The sequence below is a fragment of the Chenopodium quinoa genome, unplaced genomic scaffold (assembly GCF_001683475.1).
Source record: "Chenopodium quinoa cultivar QQ74 unplaced genomic scaffold, ASM168347v1, whole genome shotgun sequence".
NCBI classification, from domain to species: Eukaryota; Viridiplantae; Streptophyta; class Magnoliopsida; order Caryophyllales; family Amaranthaceae; genus Chenopodium; species Chenopodium quinoa.
Window position 1 is genome coordinate 599,044 of NW_018742720.1, and position 23,292 is coordinate 622,335.

At 35.5% G+C, this 23,292-nt stretch overlaps 2 protein-coding genes and 2 pseudogenes across 2 annotated transcripts; all 4 read right to left on the bottom strand.

Annotated features, from left to right (window-relative positions):
- Positions 1–3,223: 3,223 nt before the first annotated feature.
- LOC110722957 (U4/U6 small nuclear ribonucleoprotein Prp31 homolog) lies at positions 3,224–3,877 on the bottom strand. The gene has a single exon (XM_021902229.1). It carries the CDS (start codon positions 3,875–3,877, stop codon positions 3,224–3,226), a length of 654 nt encoding a protein of 217 aa, XP_021757921.1.
- An 8,430-nt stretch (positions 3,878–12,307) lies between these two features.
- Positions 12,308–13,376, bottom strand: LOC110722958 (annotated as a pseudogene).
- Positions 13,377–13,891: 515 nt separating this feature from the next.
- Positions 13,892–18,146, bottom strand: LOC110723056 (annotated as a pseudogene).
- Positions 18,147–18,326: 180 nt separating this feature from the next.
- Positions 18,327–21,621, bottom strand: LOC110723057 (probable phospholipid hydroperoxide glutathione peroxidase). The gene is made up of 6 exons (XM_021902333.1): positions 21,195–21,621; positions 20,395–20,471; positions 20,186–20,247; positions 19,678–19,796; positions 19,423–19,590; positions 18,327–18,686 (listed from the first exon to the last, which is right to left on the bottom strand). Exons 1-6 carry the CDS (start codon positions 21,462–21,464, stop codon positions 18,657–18,659), a joined length of 726 nt encoding a protein of 241 aa, XP_021758025.1. The 5' UTR covers positions 21,465–21,621; the 3' UTR covers positions 18,327–18,656.
- Positions 21,622–23,292: the final 1,671 nt, after the last annotated feature.

Genomic DNA, 23,292 nt, shown 5'->3' on the forward strand with positions numbered 1-23,292 from the left:
CTTAATTCTTCGTATGCGGAGTATACTACCATCAGTCCAAATTACTCGCAACTTTGAAATATTTTAAATCTCACAAATAATATCCCAAAGTTGCGAGTAATTTGAACCGGAGGTAGTATAATAATCTATATCGAAAAAATAACAAGTTTATCAGCATGATAAAAAATAAAAAAAAAATTAAAAAATATATATATATAATGTATTATTTATATTGTTATAAGTAAATCAACAAATTAGTTTTATTTGTGGGACCACAAATGTTGATCTATTTATAAAAATGTTACTTGATAGTTGGGACTTCCTCATATTCAACCATGGGCGGAATCGGGGGTGACTGGGGTAGCCATGGCCACGGGCCACCCCCTTGATTTTGGTTAAACATTAATTTTGCATTTGCTGTCAAACAAGTCTAGAGAATTTTCCTTACTCCCACACTATTTCGGGCTTCCTTCAAGGTTCGTTAAAGGACTAAATAGATTACTCTTAAGTCTTAATCTTAGAGATTCTGGTCACGATGATGATCAAGGCTGGCCTACTCTCTTTGGCATCATTGTGTGGTGGATTTGGCATTGGCGAAATTGTTGTGTTTTCAGTCGACGACGTGAGATGAGATTCTCGTAGATATGGGAGCTTTCATTTGAATTTGAGTTGATGAACCCTTTAGGAGTCTAAATTAAATAGTCTGAATGTCGGCACTTCCTTGAGGCCTAAAAGGCAGCAACAGTATGCGAATTGGCAGCCTCCTGATTTCGGTTGGTGTGTTCTTAATTGTGACGGTGCAGCTAAGGGGTGCCCTGGGCCTGCAAGGGGTGGTGCTCTAATTCGTGATCAAGAAGGCAAGTTCATCTTAGGTTTTGCTGCCAATTTTGGTCGTTGTACAGCCTGCCTTAGAGCTGAGGTATTGGCTCTAACCCGAGGCCTTGAGTTAGCTAAGAATTTACAAATTGAAAAACAGGAAATTCAATTGGACAACCTCACATGTGTGCAAATTCTGAAGCAGGGGACAGCTATTGGAGGTGAGAATGTGCATGAATTAAAAAGATGCATCAATATGCTTAACCAAGATAGCTGGGAGCAGGGGCGGACCTTCATTGAGGCGGGTCGGGGCCCGACCCCCCTTAATTTTTCTAAGCTATTGGTTAAAAGTAATATAATGTTTAATAATTGCAATTAAAAAGTTATGGCATAGTGGTTAAGTATTGTTATTTTTTAGCAAAAGGTTGGAGGATCAAACTTTGGCCCCCAAACTTTTTGGCCCAAGATCCGCCACTAGCTGGGAGGTAAAGATAGCTCATATATATCGGCAAGAAAATCGAGCGGCGTATTGGTTGGCCAACCGCGCAGTCACTCAAGACACGGATTTTGATCTTCTTAGTTTTATTTCTTTAGGCCTTGCCCTTGCCTAATTCCTTCTTAGTTGTTTTTCTTTGTGTTTTTCTTTGTTTTGCTTGTTTTTCTTTTCTTGGCATTGCATCATGAAAAAAAAAAACACACACACAAATTTTCACAGCTTGTTAACATGTGAGATCTTTAAATTATGGGATTTCTTACGTGAGACTATTATTTTTGGTTGAGCGAGTATTGTGCATATTTTAGAGGCTTCCGGAATAATCAAGTAAGGTCTTTACTTGCTCTTGATTTCCCTAGAATAATATACTATTCGAATGTTTTAGAGCATTATTGATATTGAAAGCTATTAGAATATAATACATGGTTCGTGAATTTTCCAGAACATTATGGATACAAGAATGATGGAGAAATTTCTAGAATATTCGGCCATTTCTTCCGAACTCCATTTACACCTATAAATATAGGTCATGGGCATTATTCAATCATTGAATACAACATAACACAAGAAGTCATACCATACACAAGCATTCCTACATACTACACCTCTTTGTACTATCTACCTTCGTTACTTTGTAATACTCCTGTGTGAGTTTTTATTTTAATAGTTCTCTTGTAATACTCGTCATGTACTCTCCTATATTCAAATAGTGGAATAAAAGTGTTTGTCGTTACATAAAATTGTGTGTTCATTTACATTAATTATCTTGTCAATTATCAATTCAACTTATACTACTCAATCAAACACATATTCGCTTCCGTTGCACACTCTTCAACCCTGATCTTGAACACTCTACTTTAAAATCTGATTCCGCCACTGTATTCAACACTTTGACCTTGTTCATTTAAGTTGTTCTGTTATGTCGGGAAGCTCAAAAGAAAAGGGTATTTTTCCGCTTTTTACAAGTGCATTAATTTATTTATTTTTTTATTTTGAGGAAATACAAGCGCATCGATTTAAATATGTGAGATTGTGTGGAAAGATTCTTCCTATATGTTTCTTATAATTTTGTAAATATGTGTCAAGTGATTTAAAACCATTCCACTATAAATTTTGTCCACAATACATAATAATGTGAAATTTGATAAAACTTAGAAATTAAATTGACAAAACTGCAAAGATCCATATAAAAAGAATACAGGTGTAAAATTGGCTTTCAAACATTTGATGTTAAGTTATGGAACTCATCTATTGCTCTAGTACAGCTCCCTCAATGTTAAATTATGGGACGTGTCTTCACTTTCAAGGGTCCTATCCAAACATTTGAAGATGTAGGGCTGGTAAATTTAGTAATGATGCTAGTTGTTTTGCATCCTTGAGCAATGAAGCAACCAAACAAGAAATTATTATATATTATGACATGGTAACTCGACGTCCAACAGCGCTGCTTTTTCAATTGTTAGTCAAAATAATACTACTAAAATACATTTTCACCCTTGGTAAAGGATTTATGCTAAAGGTAGCATGATACTTGTAGAAAGGTTTGTTGTTGTTGTATCGCTTTGATAAATTCTGAATTTTAGAATTTCCAAAAGTTCAGAACAGTCACTCCACCAAACTGTCATTACATATAATAGTTTGGGTTGGTTATTAAGCTGTGAGAATCATTCTTATAGATGAGGAGGATAAACGCAACATCTCACTATATAAATAGTTTTGTAAAAAGTATATACAGTATACATTTTTGTAATACAGCCAAAAACTTCGATTGTAAGTAGAATGATCAATTTGCTTATCTTCTTGGAATAAAATTTTGATAAGGCGTGATTAGCTTGCTACAGATAGTAAGTAATATGTTATGCAGCGAATGCAAATGTAATTAACATATATTCTAAACTTTGAATACCTTCATGAATACCTCTGCAGAAATTGAATCTAGTATGCTAACTTGCTTTTGTACGTCTTGGAAAGTTTAAGCCTGGTTGGAGTAGCAGACACGCGTAACTTTCCACATTCATCTTGACCAAACATACCATACCCTACACCCAACCCATCACCCAGTGAACTCTCTTCAGGCACATTAAATTGCACCCTATTAGCTAATTGTCTCATCTCTGTTACTCGATATCTTTCCTTTGCATTCCTTAGCCTTTTTCCTCCTCTTTTCTTTTTACTTCTTGAATCGTAAGGCACAGGAAGAGCCTTGTGTATCTTAGCTGCTGTTGGAGGTTCTTGCAACTTGTCAATCTTCTTTCGTACCTCTTGGAGGAATTTCCTTCCAATTTGTCCCGTTGAGTCTCCTTTCACGACATCCACTCGAGCTGCAAGGGATAACTTTGCAACCAGTGCACGAGACACATGCCCTCTTAAAGAGGGAGGTGTACTGTGAAACAAATCTGTTTGTTCAATATAACCAATACGAAGCTGATCACTTGAAAAACCTGCTAAAATTTTCTTTTGAGCCCCAACAAGTTTAACATTACAAGCTGGCAGATTAGCTAACTCGACTAAACCACCAGCATCAGCAATGAGTTTAGCCGCAGTGGCACTCCCAACCAGAGCGGAAACATTAGGTGCAATATCTAACATCCGACTCTCAACAAAATTTTTAATTTAGATGGTTCTAGGTAACAATTTTTATTGTGGGTGGTTTTAGACAAAATGATGGATTTAATAGGGGGTTTTAGACAAAATTTCCTAATATTAATTGTAGTTTGAAAAGGCAAATAGAACTATCATTTAAGAACTTAAATTAGGCTATAAGGGTCTATCAATAAGGGACGTAGGGAGTTGAAAAGTTGCAATTAATGCTTAATTAAAGGCGATTCAGAATTACTCCCTCTGTACTTATTTTTTTAGCACATTTGACTGTGCACGGTCTCCAAGACGCGTCTTAGAATGTCTATATCTTTATTTTCATACATGTAAAATTAAAAAAAAAAAAAAAAAAAAAAACCGTAATATTAATAAAATATACAATGAGACGAATATAACAAGACCACTCATGAATATATAATCTTTTATAGATTAATAATAATTTATGGTCAAAGTTTTCAAAATTTAACCCAAAAAATGGCAATGAGGCAAAAATAAAGAGACGGAGGGAGTAATACACATTAGGATTTTGTCCTCTAATAGGGAAAAATATCTTTTTTCGATGTTATTCAATCATATCTATCTTTCTATCTTAATTCATGTTTATCCCTTCAATATATTTAAAGCAAAATTGTTGCATGTTTTCAAGTACAGTAAAACCAATTTTTTTTCAAAAAAAAAAAAAATTCATCCCCAAAATTTTTTTTTTTCAGTGAAATTGAAATCATCTAATTTTAAATTGTGTTTCGGCATTATTATTTTTCTTTTTTTAAAATCTGGGTATGAATCCAAATTTTTGGCGACAAATACAAACTATGTAGTTCCATCTTCTTATTTTCTTTACAAAAATCACTATTTTTTTCCAATTTTCTAAATTTTGATAAGTTCTTTTTACTTTTTAAATCAATGGAGGAAGAAGAAGTAAAATTCATAAACGAAAAATGTATATACTACATACAAGTGAACCAAACCATGCTTTTAGTGATCTACTCAATAACCTTGCCGATTTCGTGGAAAATTATGGGTAAGTTTCGCTGTCATCACCTATCACCTTGTTCTGTTATATAAATATGTTACACTTTTCTTTTAATAAAATCGACATGAAACGAATTATATTATAATTATTTATAAATTAACAAATTGCGTGGACAACCATCAAACTGTCAATCTCAATGACGACCCTTCTAAACTGGCTTAGCCTCAACAACCTTCACATCTCATTGTTCTCTACATTGTTGTACAATACAACTCAAGATATCCCCTGCATTCCCTAGCAGCAGCACCTAGCCCTGTTCCCATCTTCCCTAAAATTCCTGCATCCACATTTATTTTGATCCACCCTTTCATCAGGTTTTGTCCATGTAATCGCATGTTGCTGTCCAGCTAGCAGTTTAATCCTGACACCATCTTCTCTGCCATCTCTCACTTCCCCACATACTCTCATAGCATAAACTATTTGCAAGGTCAGGTTGAGTCCCCTAAAAAACGAAGGTGTTTCGAGCTCCCCATATTGCCTAGCAGATAGTTACAATGTTTTCAAACTCAATCTCATCAACCTCTTTTAATAAGTGCTCCCACCAATCCACCACAGTTCTAAAAATAAGAAAAGTATTAAACCTATAATTACTTCTGTCCCACACATATGATCTCGCGCCAGATTACAGTCCTTTAATGCATGAAGCACATCCTCAATTTCTTGATGACACACAAAACAAGTAGCATCATAGCCAGGGATACGAGAGCCAATGCCTTTCCCGGGAAACGCATTTTGACACGCTCTCCACATAAAAATTTTCACTCTCGAGAGAACGTTAACATGTCATACTTTCTTCCATATCCACTTGGGGTTTGAGGTGGTCTCTTCTTCCTTCTTCCACTTATCATCGAACAAGGCCCTATACGCAGAACGCACTGAGTAGGCAGACGGTTGCTGATGGGGATACTCAGAATTCTTCCTTGCTCTATGTTGGCAAATAATTAAGAAACATAAAGAAAAAAAATGAATGGTTATTAAATAACCATGCATTACCATTGAAAATTAAAGGTGTTTCCAAATATAGGGAAAAATAACTAATGGTAATAAATATTGCAGGCTAAATTTTAAATGGCTTAGGTTGTTTTAGGAAAACTATAAATTGAGCATTTCCTTCATTTGTATGTAATAATTTCAAGAGAAAATCTGAGAGAATAAAAATAACTCAAAGAAAAGAGGGGTTGTGTTTTTTGCACTTTGGTATAAATAGACATTTTGTTTATGTAATTTATTTCTCCCTTAAATTTGATTAAATAGAAAATTTGCATTATTTTCTTAACAATTGGTATCAAGAGCTTGGTTGACAATTAGTCCACATTACGATAAAAATAAAAACGATCCTAAAAGAAAAGGTCAAATTTGAGTGGGAGAAATGGCTGCAGACAAAGGAGAAGTTAAACTTGAAAAATTCGATGGTAAAGATTTCGGATTTTGGAAAATGCAGATTGAAGATTATTTATACCAGAGAAAACTCTATCAACCTCTGGAAGAGAAAAAGCCAGATGGCATGCAAGAAGCAGAATGGAAGCTTTTAGATAGATAAGCACTCGGAGTTATTCGATTGACGTTATCACGCAATGTGGCGTTTAACATTGCAAAGGAAACCACAACGGCAGGTCTCATGAAAGCTCTCTCTAATATGTATGAGAAGCCATCAGCCTCCAATAAAGTTCATTTGATGAGGCGGTTGTTTAGTTTGAGGATGTCGAAAGGTGGATCGGTAGCTCAACACCTTAATGAACTCAATTCTGTCACAACCCAATTGAGTTCTGTTGAAATCAAATTTGATGATGAAGTATTAGCGTTAATACTTTTATCTTCCCTGCCAGATAGTTGGAATGCTACAGTCACAGCTGTGAGTAGCTCATCGGGAAATAACAAGTTGAAGTTTGATGACGTTCGTGATCTGGTTCTTAGTGAGGAGATTCGACGAAGAGAATCAGGTGAATCTTCATCCTCTTCAGTATTGCATACAGAGTCAAGAGGAAGAAATTTAATCAGAAGGAATGAACGCGAAAGATCAAACTATCGAGGACAATCCAGAGATAGGAGGTCAAAATCCAGGAATCCAAATAATTTCCAAAACTCAAAGACTGTGGAGTGTTGGAATTGTGGAAAGATTGGGCACTATAAAAATCAGTGCAAGGGAACACCAAAAGGCAAAGAAGTGAAGGCAGAGGCAAATTTCACTTCTACCGGAGAAGGTGATGATGCGTTGATATGCTCATTGGAGAGCAAAGAAGAGTCTTGGGTATTAGACTCTGGAGCATCGTTCCATGCTACTTCTAATAAAAACTTTTTTGAGAAGTATGTCCATAGAAACCTTGGACAGGTATACCTTGGTGATGACCAACCTTGTGATATTGTTGGTCAAGGTAATGTCAAAATTAAGTTAAATGGGTCAGCTTGGGAGCTGAAGGATGTCAAACATGTTCCCGACCTAAGAAAGAACTTGATCTCAGTTGGGCAGTTGGCTCGTGAAGGTTACACTATAATCTTTCAAGGTGATAATTGGAAGATTTCAAAGGGAGCAATGATAGTTGCTCATGGTAAAAAGAATGGTACTCTCTATTTGACAGCTGGAGCGTGTTATTCGATTGCAGTTGCAACAGAGAATGAAAATTCCAAGTTATGGCACCAAAGACTTGGTCACATGAGTGAGAAAGGAATGAAGATCATGCATTCAATTGGAAAACTCCCTAGTCTAAAAACTGTGAATTTAGACATGTGTGAAGAATGCATACTTGGAAAGCAGAAGAGGGTAAGCTTTCAGACATATGGAAGAACTCCAATGAAATAAAAATTGGAGCTTGTTCATTCTGATGTGTGGGGACCAACAACCACCCAGTCTATAGGTGGAAAAAAGTACTTTGTGACTTTTATTGATGATCACTCAAGAAAAATATGGGTTTACTTTCTAAAATACAAGTCCGAAGTGTTTGAAGTTTTCAGGATATGGAAAGCTAGGGTTGAAAATGAAACAGGTCTGAAGATCAAAAGATTTAGGTCCGACAATGGCGGAGAATATGAGGACACCAAATTCAAGAAGTTTTTCTACGAGCATGGTATTAAGATGGAAAGAACTGTGCCATGTACGCCTCAACATAATGGCATAGCTGAGTGGATGAACCGAACATTGACAGAAAGAGCCAGAAGCATTCGTATACAGTCAGGTCTACCAAAACAATTCTGGGCAGAAGCAGTCAATACAGCAGCTTACTTGATCAATCGAGGACCATCAACCCCATTGGAGTACAAATTACCAGAGGAGGTATGGAGCGGCAAAGAGATCAAATTGTCGCACTTAAAGGTATTTGGTTGTGTAGCTTATGTGCACATTAGTGATCAAGGCAGAAATAAGCTTGATCCTAAATCAAAAGTTTCCACTTTTATCGGTTATGGCGAAGATGAGTTCGGATACCGCATTTGGGATGATGAAAGCAAAAAGATTATTCGTTCAAGAGATGTAATTTTCAATGAGAGAGTCATGTACAAAGATAGGCATAAAATTGAGAGTTATGAAACAAATCAAAAAGAATCTACATTCATTGATGAAGATTATGTCCCAGACAGTACGATGCAAGAGTACACTATCATAAGTACTCCGCAACAAGAAGAACAGACTGTACAGGGCAGTACATCGCAATCAAATGACATACAACAACCTTCTTGTCCAACTCCTACACTAAGAAGGAGTACTCGACCACATGTGCCTAATAGAAAATATATGAATTATTTGTTATTAACTGATGATGGGGAACCAGAAGATTATTATGAAGCATCCCAGACCAGAGATGCTAGCAAGTGGGGGCTTGCAATGAAAGATGAAATGCAATCCCTGATTTCAAACCAGACATGGGAACTAACTGAGTTACCCATAGGTAAGAAGGCCCTTCATAACAAATGGATATATCGAGCAAAAAAGGAGCACGATGATTCCAAGAGGTATAAGGCTCGACTAGTTGTCAAAGGTTTTCAACAGAAAGAAGGAGTTGATTATAAAGAGATATTCGCTCCTGTTGTGAAACTCAATACCATTAGAACAGTGTTGAGTATTGTTGCAATTGAAGATCTTTATCTCGAGCAGTTAGATGTGAAGACTGCATTTCTTCATGGAGATCTTGATGAAGAAATATACATGCACCAGCCAGAAGGTTTTATAAAAAGTGGGAAAGAGCAGATGGTATGCAAACTTAAGAAAAGTTTATACGGGCTAAAACAAGCCCCAAGACAATGGTACAAAAAGTTTGATAACTTCATGCACAAGGAAGATTTCCAGAAGTGCAACGCTGACCACTGTTGCTACTTCAAGAGATATCAATCCAGTTATATCATCCTATTACTTTATGTTGATGATATGTTAATAGCAGGTTCTAATATGAATGATATTATAAAGTTGAAGCATTAATTGTCAAAGGAATTTGACATGAAGGACTTGGGTCCTGCAAAGAAGATTTTAGGAATGCAAATCACAAGAGATAAGCAGAGAGGCACTTTGCAGTTATCACAATCAGAGTACATCAAACGTGTTCTTCTGAGATTTAATATGGGTGATGCTAAGCTTGTTAGTACACCGTTGGCGAGTCATTTTCGTCTATCAAAGGATCAGTCCCCTCAGACAGATGAAGATAAAGAATATATGGCCAAGGTTCCTTATGCCTCGGGTATTGGAAGTTTGATGTATGCAATGGTTTGTACAAGACCAGATATTGGACATGCAGTGGGAGTTGTAAGCAGGTTTATGTCCAATCCAGGAAAAGTCCATTGGGAAGCTGTTAAATGGATTTTGAGGTATTTACGAGGTACAATTAATAAGTGTTTGTACTTTGGTAAAGGTGAATTGAAAATACAAGGTTACGTTGATGCAGACTTTGGCGGTGAAGTCGATAATAGAAATAGCACAATGGGTTATGTATTTACAGTTGGAAATACAGCCGTAAGTTGGATGTCCCAACTATAAAAGATTGTTGCTTTATCCACTACAGAAGCTGAGTATGTGGCAGTGACCGAAGCTAGTAAAGAGATGATATGGCTTCAAGGTTTGTTAGATGAGATGGGGTTCAAACAAGTGAATAATATTTTGTATAGCGATAGTCAGAGTGCTATACATTTAGCAAAGAATTCGGCGTTTCACTCAAGAACAAAGCACATTGGTATTCGTTATCACTTTATCAGGTCTCTTCTAGAAGATGAAGTGTTAACTCTTAAAAATATTCTTGGCAGTAAGAATCCAGCAGACATGTTAACGAAAACAATGACGATTGACAAGTTGAAATTGTGCTCAACATCAATTGGTCTTAAAATGACAGAAGACTAGTTGAGGTTCTACTCCTTGGTGTGAAGACAGATTGAAATCAGTCTTCAAGTGGGAGATTGTTGGCAGATAATTAAGAAACATAAAGAAAAAAAATAAATGGTTATTAAATAACCATGCATTACCATTGAAAATTAAAGGTGTTTCCAAATATAGGGAAAAATAACTAATGGTAATAAATATTGCAGGCTAAATTTTAAATGACTTAGGTTGTTTTAGGAAAACTATAAATTGAGCATTTCCTTCATTTGTATGTAATAATTTCAAGAGAAATCTGAGAGAAGAAAAACAACTCAGAGAAAAGAGGGGTTGTGTTTTTTGCACTTTGGTATAAATAGACATTTTGTTTATGTAATTTATTTCTCCCTCAAATTTGATTAAATAGAAAATTTGCATTATTTTCTTAACACTCTAAAGGGAGAAAATTTGCAGTAATTGTCGTGGCATGCCAGCATTTTTTTATTGGATCAATGAGATCATTTACCACAAAGTTTGAATTATTGGTACCTCTTAGTGACAAAACCCGAAGAGTCTGTGTATTAGGAATCCAAAGGATCATCCCACACACGGATTTTTTCACCATTCCCTACTTTCCAACGTAAACTCCTTCTTACTACCCACCGAGCTTCCCAAATCCCCCTCCAAGTATAACTCGGACAATTATCCAAATCCGCCTCCATAAAAGAAGACGAAGAATAATATATACTTCCCTTATGACGTCTTGATTATGCATGTCGGTAGATTTTACGATTAGATTCTAATAGCCCTTTTCGATTTAAAGTAAAATTCCGATTCAAAACTCATTACATCAAATGATAAAACACCCAAAAAGAATGTAATTTAAATAAATAACAAATCAACAAAAATGACCCTATTATTTATCATTTATGGATCTTTTTGAAGAATGGAGGAAGTTGAACTCTAAACAAAAATACAATTAGCAAGTGAAATTTATGGGGTGGTGAGAACAAAGAAGAGAAGCAGTCCGAAGGTTTGGGTTGCTCCACCAAGAGAAGTAATTAAGGTGAATTGTGATGCATCTCTTAGCGAGGAGGGATGGGGTGGGGCTTGGAGTGGTTGCGAGAGACTGGCAGAGGTAAGTTTGTTTGCTGCGTCAAGACGAATCAGAGCATATTGGCATTAAACTAGCAAAGCGATACGTACTTAAAGATATTGTAGTGGAGTTGGACAGTCATAATATTCTTGATGGTATTTAGCCCAGATGTGATGTCTCCCCATATGTATTGATGGACAATTTATGAATATAAGGCACGCCATTCATTTTCCTTTAAAAAAAAAAAACTAATCAATAAAGAAAAAATTGAAGCAAAAAATGAATTCTAATAATTAACACGGTTGACTTGTAATTTAATAAACAACTACAGTATATTATGGCTAGCAGCTACATAGTTAAGATAATATTAATTTGTATAAGAAACTGTGGCTTTCAAACAATACTAGTTAATAGAAATAGTGATATTATAGAAACCAGAAATCAATATTAATACTTGAAAAATTTGCAAATTGCATCCATTTAAAGTTCATATGTTGCAAATTGCAGCCATTTAATTTTTTTTTGCAAATTGTAGCCCAAAAGTTCGTATAAATTGTAAATTGCAGCCCGATTCAATTTTTTCATCGGTTTACATGTTGAAAAGTCTTCGGTTAAGGTTTTAGGGGTCATTTTAGTCCTTAAAGACCCGAATTGAGCTCGGAATTAGCAAAAAAATAACGTAAGTGTCTCATATTTACAGTTTCCCACAAATCGATACACTTTTGTTACGTAAAACGAGATACTTGCGTTATTTTTTTTCTAATTCCGAGCTCAATTCGGACACCTAAGGCCTAAATTGGCCCCTAAAACCTTAATCGAAGATTTTTCAACTTGTAAACCGATGAAAAAGTTGAATTGGGCTGCAATTTACAATTTATATGAAGTTTTGGGCTATAATTTGCAAAAAAAAATTTAAATGGCTGCAATTTGCAAAATACAAACTTTAAATGACTGCAATTTGCAAATTTACATTTTAGAATTTCTTTAAATACCTACACATACATAGGTGCTATTTTCATGAATTAGTATATACTCTGCATCCCACTGCAGAGTTGAAAACACTGAAGCTAGCTTAGGATGCTAACTTGCTTTTGTACGTCTTGGAAAGTTTAAGCCTGGTTGGAGTAGCAGACACGCGTAACTTCCCACATCCATCTCGACCAAACATACCATACCCTACTCCCAACCCATCACCCAGTGAACTCTCTTCAGGCACATTAAATTTCACCCTATTAGTTAATTGTCTCATCTCTGTTACTCGATATCTTTCCTTTGCATTCCTTAGCCTTTTTCCTCCTCTTTTCTTTTTACTTCTTGAATCGTAAGGCACAGGAAGAGCCTTGTGTATCTTAGCTGTTGGAGGTTCTTGCAACTTGTCAATCTTCTTTCGTACCTCTTGGAGGAATTTCCTTCCAATTTGTCCCGTTGAGTCTCCTCTTTCGACATCCACTCAAGCTGCAAGGGATAACTTTGCAGCCCGTGCACGAGACACATGCCCTCTTAAAGAGGGAGGTGTACTGTGAAACACTTCTGTTTGTTCAATATAACCAATACGAAGCTGATCACTTGAAAAACCTGCTAAATTTTTCTTTTGAGCCCCAACAAGTTTAACATTACAAGCTGGCAGATTAGCTAACTCGACTAAACCACCAGCATCAGCAATGAGTTTAGCCGCAGTGGCACTCCCAACCAGAGCGGAAACATTAGGTGCAATATCTAACATCCGACTCTCAACAAACTTGAGGTATTTTATTCTTATTGAATCAAGCTCAATAACACGATCACAAGCCTCAAGAGTCCTCTTTAAAATATCCTCTGGAAGCGGCGTTCCACAGGTGGTTGAAGCTGTCACTGAAACAACCATGATCATGGCAGAAGACAGGACGTCGTTGAGATGTGACACTCGATCCATATCAGTTTCATTGCCGATCATCTTGACAAGACGAACATATTCAACCGGGTGATGAATTAGATTTTCAAGTTCAGGGAACTTGAAGCGGTAACATTCCCTAATAAAATTGTATTCCTTAACAATTTTGTCTTCAATATTTTGTAACTTTTCTAAATTGTCACTCAGATCGGACACATCCATGATATGATTGTATTGAGTACTTGTAAAATATTTATGAGGCAAATGTTTAATTGTACAGTATAGATGATCTTGACAAGTATTTATAGCCTATAAAACTTCAAAATTTTCCTAATCCTATACAATATCAAATTACCATAAAATCACTAAGATATACGGAGTCTATTATTATGGTTAAATATGATAATATATATTTTTTTTCTCAAACATATGATAAGATTTTATTAGAATATTGTTAGTTGGCATATGATAGAGTTATGTTAATATTTGATCATAGCTAGGATTCTTTACAAGTTTATCTTATTTGTACGCTATATAATTTTGGCATTGTGAGCATCAATATGAGGTAAGAGTTTTAGGCCCTGTTCTTTTGAGCTTCTGGGCAGGGCAGGGCAGAGCAAAGCAGATTTCAGCAGAGCAAAGCAGATTGAAGCAGCTATTTTTAAGTACTATTTTTAAGCAGAGCAGGGCAGAGCATAGCAGATTTCAGCAGAGCAGAGCAAAGCAGCTCTAAAGAACGGGGCCTTACACTTTTACCTCATAATTTGATAGATTTTGCATCATAAAGTCTCATAAATAATAAAAATAAACAACCCATAAAGTTAAAGGCAGATTAAATCAACATTTACCTTCAAAACTCCTAAGAAATATCCAAATCTCACTAATATTGCAGTGATGTATTTGCCTATAATTTTAAAATAATAATAATAAAAAATAATAATTTCAAATCCGACACACGTCTTACTACTTTAATTTTTGTTTAACAATAATAAGACAAATTAAACATTGTATTAACTTGTATACTCAATCTCTAAAAATTTAGAGTTTGTACATAATATCTACTCGCCCCTAAGCTATACAACAAAACAAAATTTTTGGTAAATCAAATGTCTAATTTTTCACTAAGAGGTACAAGTTCCATAGTTGCTTCTTGTACCCTAGAACTTGTATTCCTATTTGAAGTAATGTTTGAAGGAACTAAAACATCATGTTGGGTTGCATTTGGTACAAGAAAAATCAAAGCAATTGTACCAAATCTCAAGCAATTTCTTACTAGAATTGCCAGCCACAATTTACTAAAATTAGTTCTTGAAATATCCAAATAATGAAGCACCATGCCTCCCAACATTTTAGAAGAAAGTGAGCCTACACTATCAATGCACATTAGGAGTGCAAAAAATGTTCCCTCAATGCCTAAAGGGCAAAGCCTTGTGCTCAAAACTACCATTGGCATCCATCGAATTCGACCTATTACGTGATAAATAGTTTCCTCCACTATAATGAAGACTGAATCGGGGATTCCAAGAGGTAAATTCCATCTAAGAATGAACATAAGATCTAACATTCCAGATGCGGCGTACAAGAGTTGAGCATAGAAGAGAAGATCTCTAAGTGAGAAGTCTTTCAAGAATTTGTGGTAGATGAATACACCAACCATGGATCCTACAGCTCCGATTGCATACATCATTCCTACGAATTCCTACAATCAATAAAAAATAGTGTCATGCTTAAGATGGACTATTAGTCACAATGCCCCATTGTAAATTTAGGTTTGGAAAAAACATCACATTATTGATTAGACCGAATTATTTCGTTTTATTAGGTCATATTTAGATGAAAAGTCATCTTTTTATATTAAGGTCGGTGTACTTAATCTCGCCGAGGTAAGGGCTATATGTGCAAATGTAAATCGCGTGTAAATGTAAAAGGATAGAGAAATTGAAAAACCTTGGAAAATCCGGGACCAGCTACAGGATCGGTATACCAATAAAAATGACCTTCGTGAGTGCTATAACTAAGGGCCAAAGATAGAAACATGAAGAGTGTGGCACTTGAGGAAACTTTATTGTTCTATACATATCCTCCATTGCGCCTCCTACCCTCTCTACAACCTGCATTACACATTATCATGCAATTATTTACCCAAAAACATTGATCAAAGTTACAACCATTATTGTATGAATGTTAATACTAAATGACGTCTACATCCTTTATATGCACACCAAACTAAGTCTAGTGGGAAAGTTTGCAGCTCGCAATCATGAGCTTATGAGATCAATCCCCACTAAAAGATCTTTGGATGGGAATCTATTTATCCTTCTCGCTCAATCCCAAAGGGCCTAGCCCGCTAATCTAGGTTGGGTGAACTTGTAACTCTATAAGAGGTTTTAGCCTGATAGGGTCTTCTCCTTACCAACCAAAAAAAATCCCATAAAATAAGGAATCACATACAATGGGACTTACCTTCTTAGAACCTTGACTAGTTGAGTTGGCAACTCTTAATTCATAAATAAGGAATCCCAAAACAAGGAATGCTGCGGGTGCAATAGTAAGAATCCCAAGTGATCCCTACAAATTGAGAGTTTGCAGAGCAAATTAATTAATAATGCATACAATCAACCAAAAAACTCCGGAGTATTTACACATATTAATCATGCACTAAACGTCTAAACATCCAATTAACATGAAAAGTGAGTCAATCCTCTATGATCTGTTATATAGTGAGTGCATCACTTATTTAGAAACAAAGAGCGTATTATACTTTATACTAGTTGTGAATTGAAAGTATGTAAGAGTATGTAGATTATATTAACAAAGCTCAAAATGATGATCCGTCCTATAACCAATCGGTAATAGAAAGATGAATCTGACAAACTGGGTTATAAAGTAAAATTGTTCAGCTTATCATTCAAAATGTGGATCGGAAACATAATACTAACACTTGTATTAGTTGCATTTATCGCAGAAATGAAATCAAATTGTCTAAAAATTATTTTTGCATAAAATAAGCGAATGATTTGCAATAATGCTAATCTTGCCTTATGATTTGGTTGGGCTTATTTGGATGATTTTGCGGCCTTATTACATTCTAGGAACTCTAAATAACATGCACAAAATGACAACTAAACATGACCGTTCTTTTTACTAAGAAATGTAACACATAAACATTAAAACATGCACAAAGTGACAATTAGACAAAATTACAGTAGATATTTTCTTTAAATTACATCATTCTACTCCTACTCCAATGTCAAAAGTTTAAAGAAAATTAGTTTCTTTGTCATATTCACTTCAATAATTTATTCTAACCATATGTAAAATAGATTGAAGCCGTGTTTTTATCTTTACGCTAATACGGTTAATTATTATAAATATTATTATTATTATTGACATCAACAATATATTACGGAGTAGTAATTTATTCTCGATTAAAATCAAAAACTATTATTTATTCCGACCTTACATGGACGGTATGATAAAATAAATTTTACTAATTTATTTTATATCGCCCTAAAATCACCACCCACTACAACTGCTCTATCGAAACGAGAGCAAATTCGACAAAAATAATTAAACAAGAATGAAGAAAACAAACCTGAGCTCCAAGCTTATGAACAAGAAACCCACTAGTAGAATACCCCAATAAAGCACCCAAAGAATGGCAAAATCCACAAAGACTCTGTAAATCAGCTGCTAATTCCTTCACTTCTATGCTATTCTTAGCAGTACAAGCATCAATTGTAGCGGTTGCCATTGCCATACCACCATGAACTCCAATGAAACAAAGGAGAGCCAAGCTAGCAGGCAACTTCGTTGCAACGGTCACAAGAACCGCGGATGAAACACCAACAACACCAGCAATAACAAAATACGGCCTACGACGGTATCCCATGATAGGGAATACATCAGTAAGGAGCCCCCAGAGAGGTCTTAAGATCCAAGGGATGAAGTAAAAGCCAATGTAGAACTGAGCTGATGAAGGGTTGATTTTTTGTACGTCTTTCCAATAGTAATCTGTTACGACACGGAAGTAGGAGTCGGAGAAGCCGAGGTTGAGGCCGTAGACAAGAGGATGATGCCTAGGATGAAAGTGGGGTGGAGAGTGGTGGAGAGCATTTTGAGCCATTGGAAGGGTTGGAGAAGAAGTGAGGTTGGGTTTCGAGGGTGGTGTTTGGGTTTCGAGGGCGGTGGTGATGGCGAAGGCGGGTTTGGAGTGATGAGCTCCTCTGTTTCATTGGAGCTCATGGCCAGAGGAGCTCCTCAGATGGGAGATTGGGATGGAGGGAAGAAAGAGAAAGGGGTTGACTTTGAAAGTTTCTAAATTTAAGGAGATTCAATTTTTGTACTACTTTATGACTTTGTGTCGTATGACCAAGTAGCATGAGAGTTAAGTTTTGCGTACTCAAAGGTTGGTACTCAAAATATCGGTATTGTATTCTTTCTAGTAAAACAGCGGTTGAAATAATTGTCAAATGTTCGCATTTAAAATAGAAAAAACTTTTAAAACTAGAGGAAATAAAATAATATTAATTACTCGTTAAATAAATAATAAGATTTGCATCATGCCATTTTGGAATGGATGGCAAAGTTCTAACCATATTTTGATTTTCACTCCCCTTAATAGATAATAAATTAGGATGGCAAAGTTCTAACCATAAATTACACAGGGTGTAGTCAAAGAAGATCAGGCCAAGAATTAAGAATCAAACACTCAATTTGGGGTGGTGATTCCCTTACACCCACCCCCCCCCCCCCCCAAAAAAAAAAAAAAAAAAAAAAAAAAAAACTTTCAATTTGGAAAGGATCTATGATAGGTTTCGGCCCGATAGGGCCCTTTTCCTTGCCAAAAAAAAAAAAAAAAAAAAAAAAAGCTCAAGATATTACGAAGTATCTTGGATGTATCAAAGTTGGAAATAACAACTTTTTTTCACAAGTTATAAAAAAGGGCCGTGTATCGAGCAAGCTATCAATTGTACTTATATTGTTCCCTTCTACATAAAAATGTAAGCAATCATTTAGCTAGAAAGGTCATTCTCTATGTCTGACAATTTATCAATCACTTTCCCAACATACAACTCTTTGATTTACATGAAATTCCGGGGCAAGAACATTATGATTACGTGACAAAGACGAAAGAAAATGACATTTACTGTATGACAAAAGATGTGTACATCAGGTATAAATAAGACTACATGAGTCTCTCCTCTGCATTCAAATTTGGTTTTCGTTTGGAGTGGTTCGATTTCACTCATATTGACATGTGGGAGAAAGAAAAACTATTTACAGCGTCATAGGATAGTAATTCCATGCCCTTATTGTGAGCTAACTATGGCTAATCCACAAACAAGATAAAGCAGTTAAGTATCAGGATTGCATTTCATGTTCGTACAATCATTCCCTCGAAGAGAAATAGTATAAAGAGGAAAAAAAATGATGTATCCTGCAGTGATGAAACAATACCGCGCTTATCTTCTCTTATAGGTGCATATAAGTAATGAAGATTTATGCAGCCAGCAGCTTCTGAATGTCCTTCTGTAAATTCAAAGCAAATTATTCCCGTTAGCACATGAAAAAATATATATCTCTGCAGATTTGACTAGAAAGCATTATGTCATCAATATAATCTTAAGTAACTTAGCAATTGAGCCAATTATGATTACCAGATTTAGAATATGAGTATAAGGACATTAATGTCTCTGTATTTGTAGTTAAGTGCTCAAATCATACATAAAAGTTGCTACTAATTGCCATATCAATGGATGTTTAGTTTTCAGAGCCAATCAACTCTTACAATTTGCAGCCACTACTAGCATAGTAGGAAAGAGAAGAGATTAATCTACTTTCACAATTTATAGTTGGTTAACATATAATAAGTCCCAAATAGTTGATTCACTAGTAAAGTCTACCATAATGGTATTTAACTAGCTCTTCTTCCAGGGGAAATATTCTAACAAACACCTACCACGGACATATTTTACAAGGCGACATCAATGCCTGAGTTCAGCTTACATGATTTCAAATACCATCCATCTGATACGCCATAGTGCAAACAGATTATAGAAATGACCAATATATACAACATAAACATCGTATGAAATAAAATAGTAGATTAAAGACATGAACCAGTTTGACTAAGTATAGACAAGTAATATGGCATGCATACAAAGAGGATAAAGGGAAAAATCTCAACAGCCTCTTAAAGCAGAAACAACATTTGATATTGAAGCACAATAAGACAAACTAAAACGAAAAAAATCCAGGACCATACCTCGATTTGGATAGGGGATGTTGTAGGTGGGTATCGCTCTACAACCTTGCCATTTTTATCCACCAGAAACTTCTCAAAATTCCACTTGATCAAATCACCAAAAAACCCACCAGCACTTGACTTGAGAAACTGGTAAACTGGCGCTGTGTTAGGACCATTCACATCTACCTGTTGCAGTCAGTAAGAGTAATGGTTTCAGTAACTAGTCAAGTATGGTTTTCTGGTGATTCTGAGCTGTTGAGTTCACTAACAAACCTTGTCAAAAATGGGGAATTCAGCTTTGAACCTTGTACATGCAAAATTTTTAATCTCGGGATTTGAGCCAGGTTCTTGGCCTCCAAATTGATTACACGGGAATGCTAGAATCTCAAAGCCTGTAAACAAACAATTATTATTGCATCTATCAATGCAAAAAGTTCTGATTATTGAGATCTATAAAGAGCTTTGTTTTTTTTTGTTTCAGCACTTCAGTAGAATATAAACATTCAACACTAGCTTGTTTTCAGAAGCATGCCAAAAGAAAACCTAAGTACTGAAGAGGCTATTGAATATTTTTACACTGTGATGGCTATGCTACAGGTACACATGACATAATATTGCATTAATAAATTCATGAGAATGCACGAAAGAATACTTAGATAATTTATTGATACTAATGTCCATAATAATTAAAGTAAGATTCACTAGTTTCTCTCTAAAGACAGAACAAAGCTCCCCAAACGTTAGAAACTAATTGAACATATGTAACAAATAGCCAACTTACCCTGAGTCTTGTACTTCTCGTACAGGTGTGAGAGTTCTGAATAGTTTGATGATGTCAAACCACTGAAAGCAAAAAAGTCATTTCATTGTGTTATACGAAGATGCATGTTGCTTACTTAGGTATCAAAGCCATAAATTGCAAAGTAGATAAACCATGTCTTTGGAAAAGTTGTTTGGAGTAAAAATGTTACAAGGGAGATGAAATATTACCACTTTGAAGCAACATTGACACATAAGAGAACCCTCCCCTTGAATTTGCTAAGAGCTACATCATTTCCATCAATGTCCTGCATCACATACATTACAATCAATTCTGCAATTATAAGATGTTTCTCCTCAATAATCAATATGCTCACAATTGAACTAATGTAAAACCATTTTCTGTTTCTAGGCACCAACACCTCCTCCCAAAAGTAAAATCCAAGATTATGGAAAGCCATTAATTAAAGACTCATACAATGATTTTACTCATTATTTATTAAGAAATGCTTGGTTAAGGGTATGCAAAATCTCTCACATTAAGAAGCCACCTACAACATGCTTCATAAGTGTAGTTACAATCTAAGATCATTCATGCTCAAATTTCAAATCAATGTTCATCCAAATTAAAGTTATTCAAACAATTCAACTACAGCACAATTGAAAATTGAGCCAATAGTTCATTTATACAAGAAACAATGAGTACCCGCCTCGACAAATCGACAGCCAACCGGTAATCGCCCCGGTTGTCCAGCTAGCAAAACCAAATTCATAAGCTCAACTGACCTATACAGATCTCAATCATACCCAATTTGGTCTAAAAGGCTAAAACCTAATCCCACAATCAAGAAACAAGCATACATTCCACCAATTCAGTCATTCTGACCTAAAATTTCAGCAACAAGGTTCAACATATAAAAGTGATCAATCCCAAATTACAGAACAAAAGGTAAAATCTTGAACTTTACTATAATTACTGAAAAACAACAATTTAATCCGCAATTTGAGCAAAATCAAACGGAAGCAAATACCTTCACAGTATAATCATGGATGGTTTGTTCAGTAGCAGCTCTAGCATAAACTCCAGAAGAAATAGAATTCTGCGATTTTACAGAAACCCCATTAAAATTCAATGATTTTAGAGAAAACCCATCTTGGAAAAACGATGAATTTAGAGACGCAAATCCGAGATTGCTGGAAATTGAGTGAAGAGCCATAGAAGGGGAAAAATTAGGGCGATTTCTTGCATAAGAAATTGATAATGAGGGCAAAGGGGAAGTGAAAATTGAAGAGAAAGCCATTGAATTGAAGCTTGTTGAGTTAAAATTTTGCAGCTAATTGTTGTAATTTGAGCTTTAAAGCTTTAGTAGGGAGTGAATTTGGGGAGGAGATTGAAGATTTGTAACGGCAGTTAAAGAGCACACGTGTTGATGAATGCTTACTTCAACATTAATTGTTTTTGGAATCAAATTCTAATTATCTTGTGGTGAATGTTCAATCAACGTTTGTTGTCTCTCTTCAACCAACTTCATTAAGTGATATGTACTTCATTTGGATAACACGGGTGTTACACATAGAGATTGAGGGATGTTAATAATGGGATAGATCAAGGGCCTCTTCTGATAATAAGTTCAGTTCAGCTTTAATAAGTTCAGTTTAGTTCACCTCTAAATAAGTTCAGTTTAATTCAGCTCAGTTCAGTCAATGAGAATAATCTCCAAGTGAGTACGAAAATTAGTAAGGATGTTAATGGGACATATCAAGTGGGTATTAAATGAGGATGAATATCCAATTAGATGGTGCCCATGTTGAATCGAGACTATGATAATGGATTAAGTTTTGTACTTAATAGGGCGAACAAAGAAAATGACTTTTGTATCCATTATGGCACACTGTGTGCGATAACTTGGGAGGAGAGGATGAGATGAAAATTTTAGGTGAAGATAGAAATAAAGGAATCATTATCTGATACCACTCACCACATTGATATCTCTGATATCAAGGATGAAAATTTGGTGATTAAAAAATAAGACAAATTAAAATCATTAGTTCTGAATATATCTGCAAACTAAAATTACAGTGCACTTGTACTTATGCAACTTTGAAGTGATACTTTTTCTATAAGCAATCCTATATTTTTAGGAGGTAAATAAAAAGTGTATGTTTGACATCTATATGCCAAATCTTCTAGTAAAAATTAAATGAAAGTGCTAGTAAAAGCATAGTATTGTAGTATGAAATTCAACGGCACTAGTGCTATTCCAAGTTTGCGTCGTTGTTAGGCTTGAATCTACTATATATAGTCGTGAAAAACTTGTAAATCGATCAATTGAGTCACCGTATTTGTCTTCCTCAAATGTTTTGTGAATTACATTTATACATTTTGGTTTTTCATATCCATTTGTGATTCTATAAGCAACATTATTTTTAAATACTTCATATACAACATTTGGCTCGAATCCATGAAACAATTACTACACTTAACTAAGATGTTGGCCTTCTCATCTTTCTGCTCTCCCAAAGACCAATATGGGAAGCTTTACATACCTCCCCCACCCCCCCCCCCCAAAAAAAAAAAAAAAAAAAAAAAAAAAAAACACTAATGCGGAGAAGTAATAAAAGAGATGTGCCCAGTTAATTCCCAAGATAAGTTATTTATCTGGGGATATAATCGTCTTTTCAAGTACCAGTGGAGGGACACATGCGTCTTTTCATATACTAGTTGAGGACTTGAGGGTAGAGGTGATCAATGGGCGGGCCGGACCGGGGTCAGGCCAAGCTTTGGCCCAGAAAACGAGTGCCCAAACCCACCCAAACTAGTCGGGCCATATGGACTTTTCGGGCCAATTTCGGGTCGGGCAAAAAAAATCAACTTAAAATGCAAAAAATCCATTTCCCAAACCCGTCCAAACTTTTTTAAAAATCGGGTCGGGCCCAACCCGATTTAATTATATATGGCTAGACTCTAGTCTAGGCATCTTACCCTACACCCCTCCCTAAACTCATCGTTTAACACCCCTTCCCCCAAATACTCACTTTTACAGTAACTACATAGTAATAAGCTAATAACCGTATTGTTTCCCCCACCCCATACAAAAGAAAGAAAAAAAAAACGACCATTATCATTTC

What these genes read in the sequence shown, in the direction of transcription:
- LOC110722957 (XM_021902229.1), bottom strand. Translation starts at nt 3,877, where the DNA reads ATGTTAGATATTGCACCTAATGTTTCCGCTCTGGTTGGGAGTGCCACT.
- LOC110723057 (XM_021902333.1), bottom strand. Translation starts at nt 21,464, where the DNA reads ATGGCTTTCTCTTCAATTTTCACTTCCCCTTTGCCCTCATTATCAATT. An exon ending in GTCAATGTTGCTTCAAAGTG is followed by an intron (nt 20,248 to 20,394) that starts GTAATATTTCAT and finishes TTTTGCTTTCAG; the next exon opens with TGGTTTGACATCATCAAACT. An exon ending in CGAGAAGTACAAGACTCAGG is followed by an intron (nt 19,797 to 20,185) that starts GTAAGTTGGCTA and finishes GTTTGTTTACAG; the next exon opens with GCTTTGAGATTCTAGCATTC.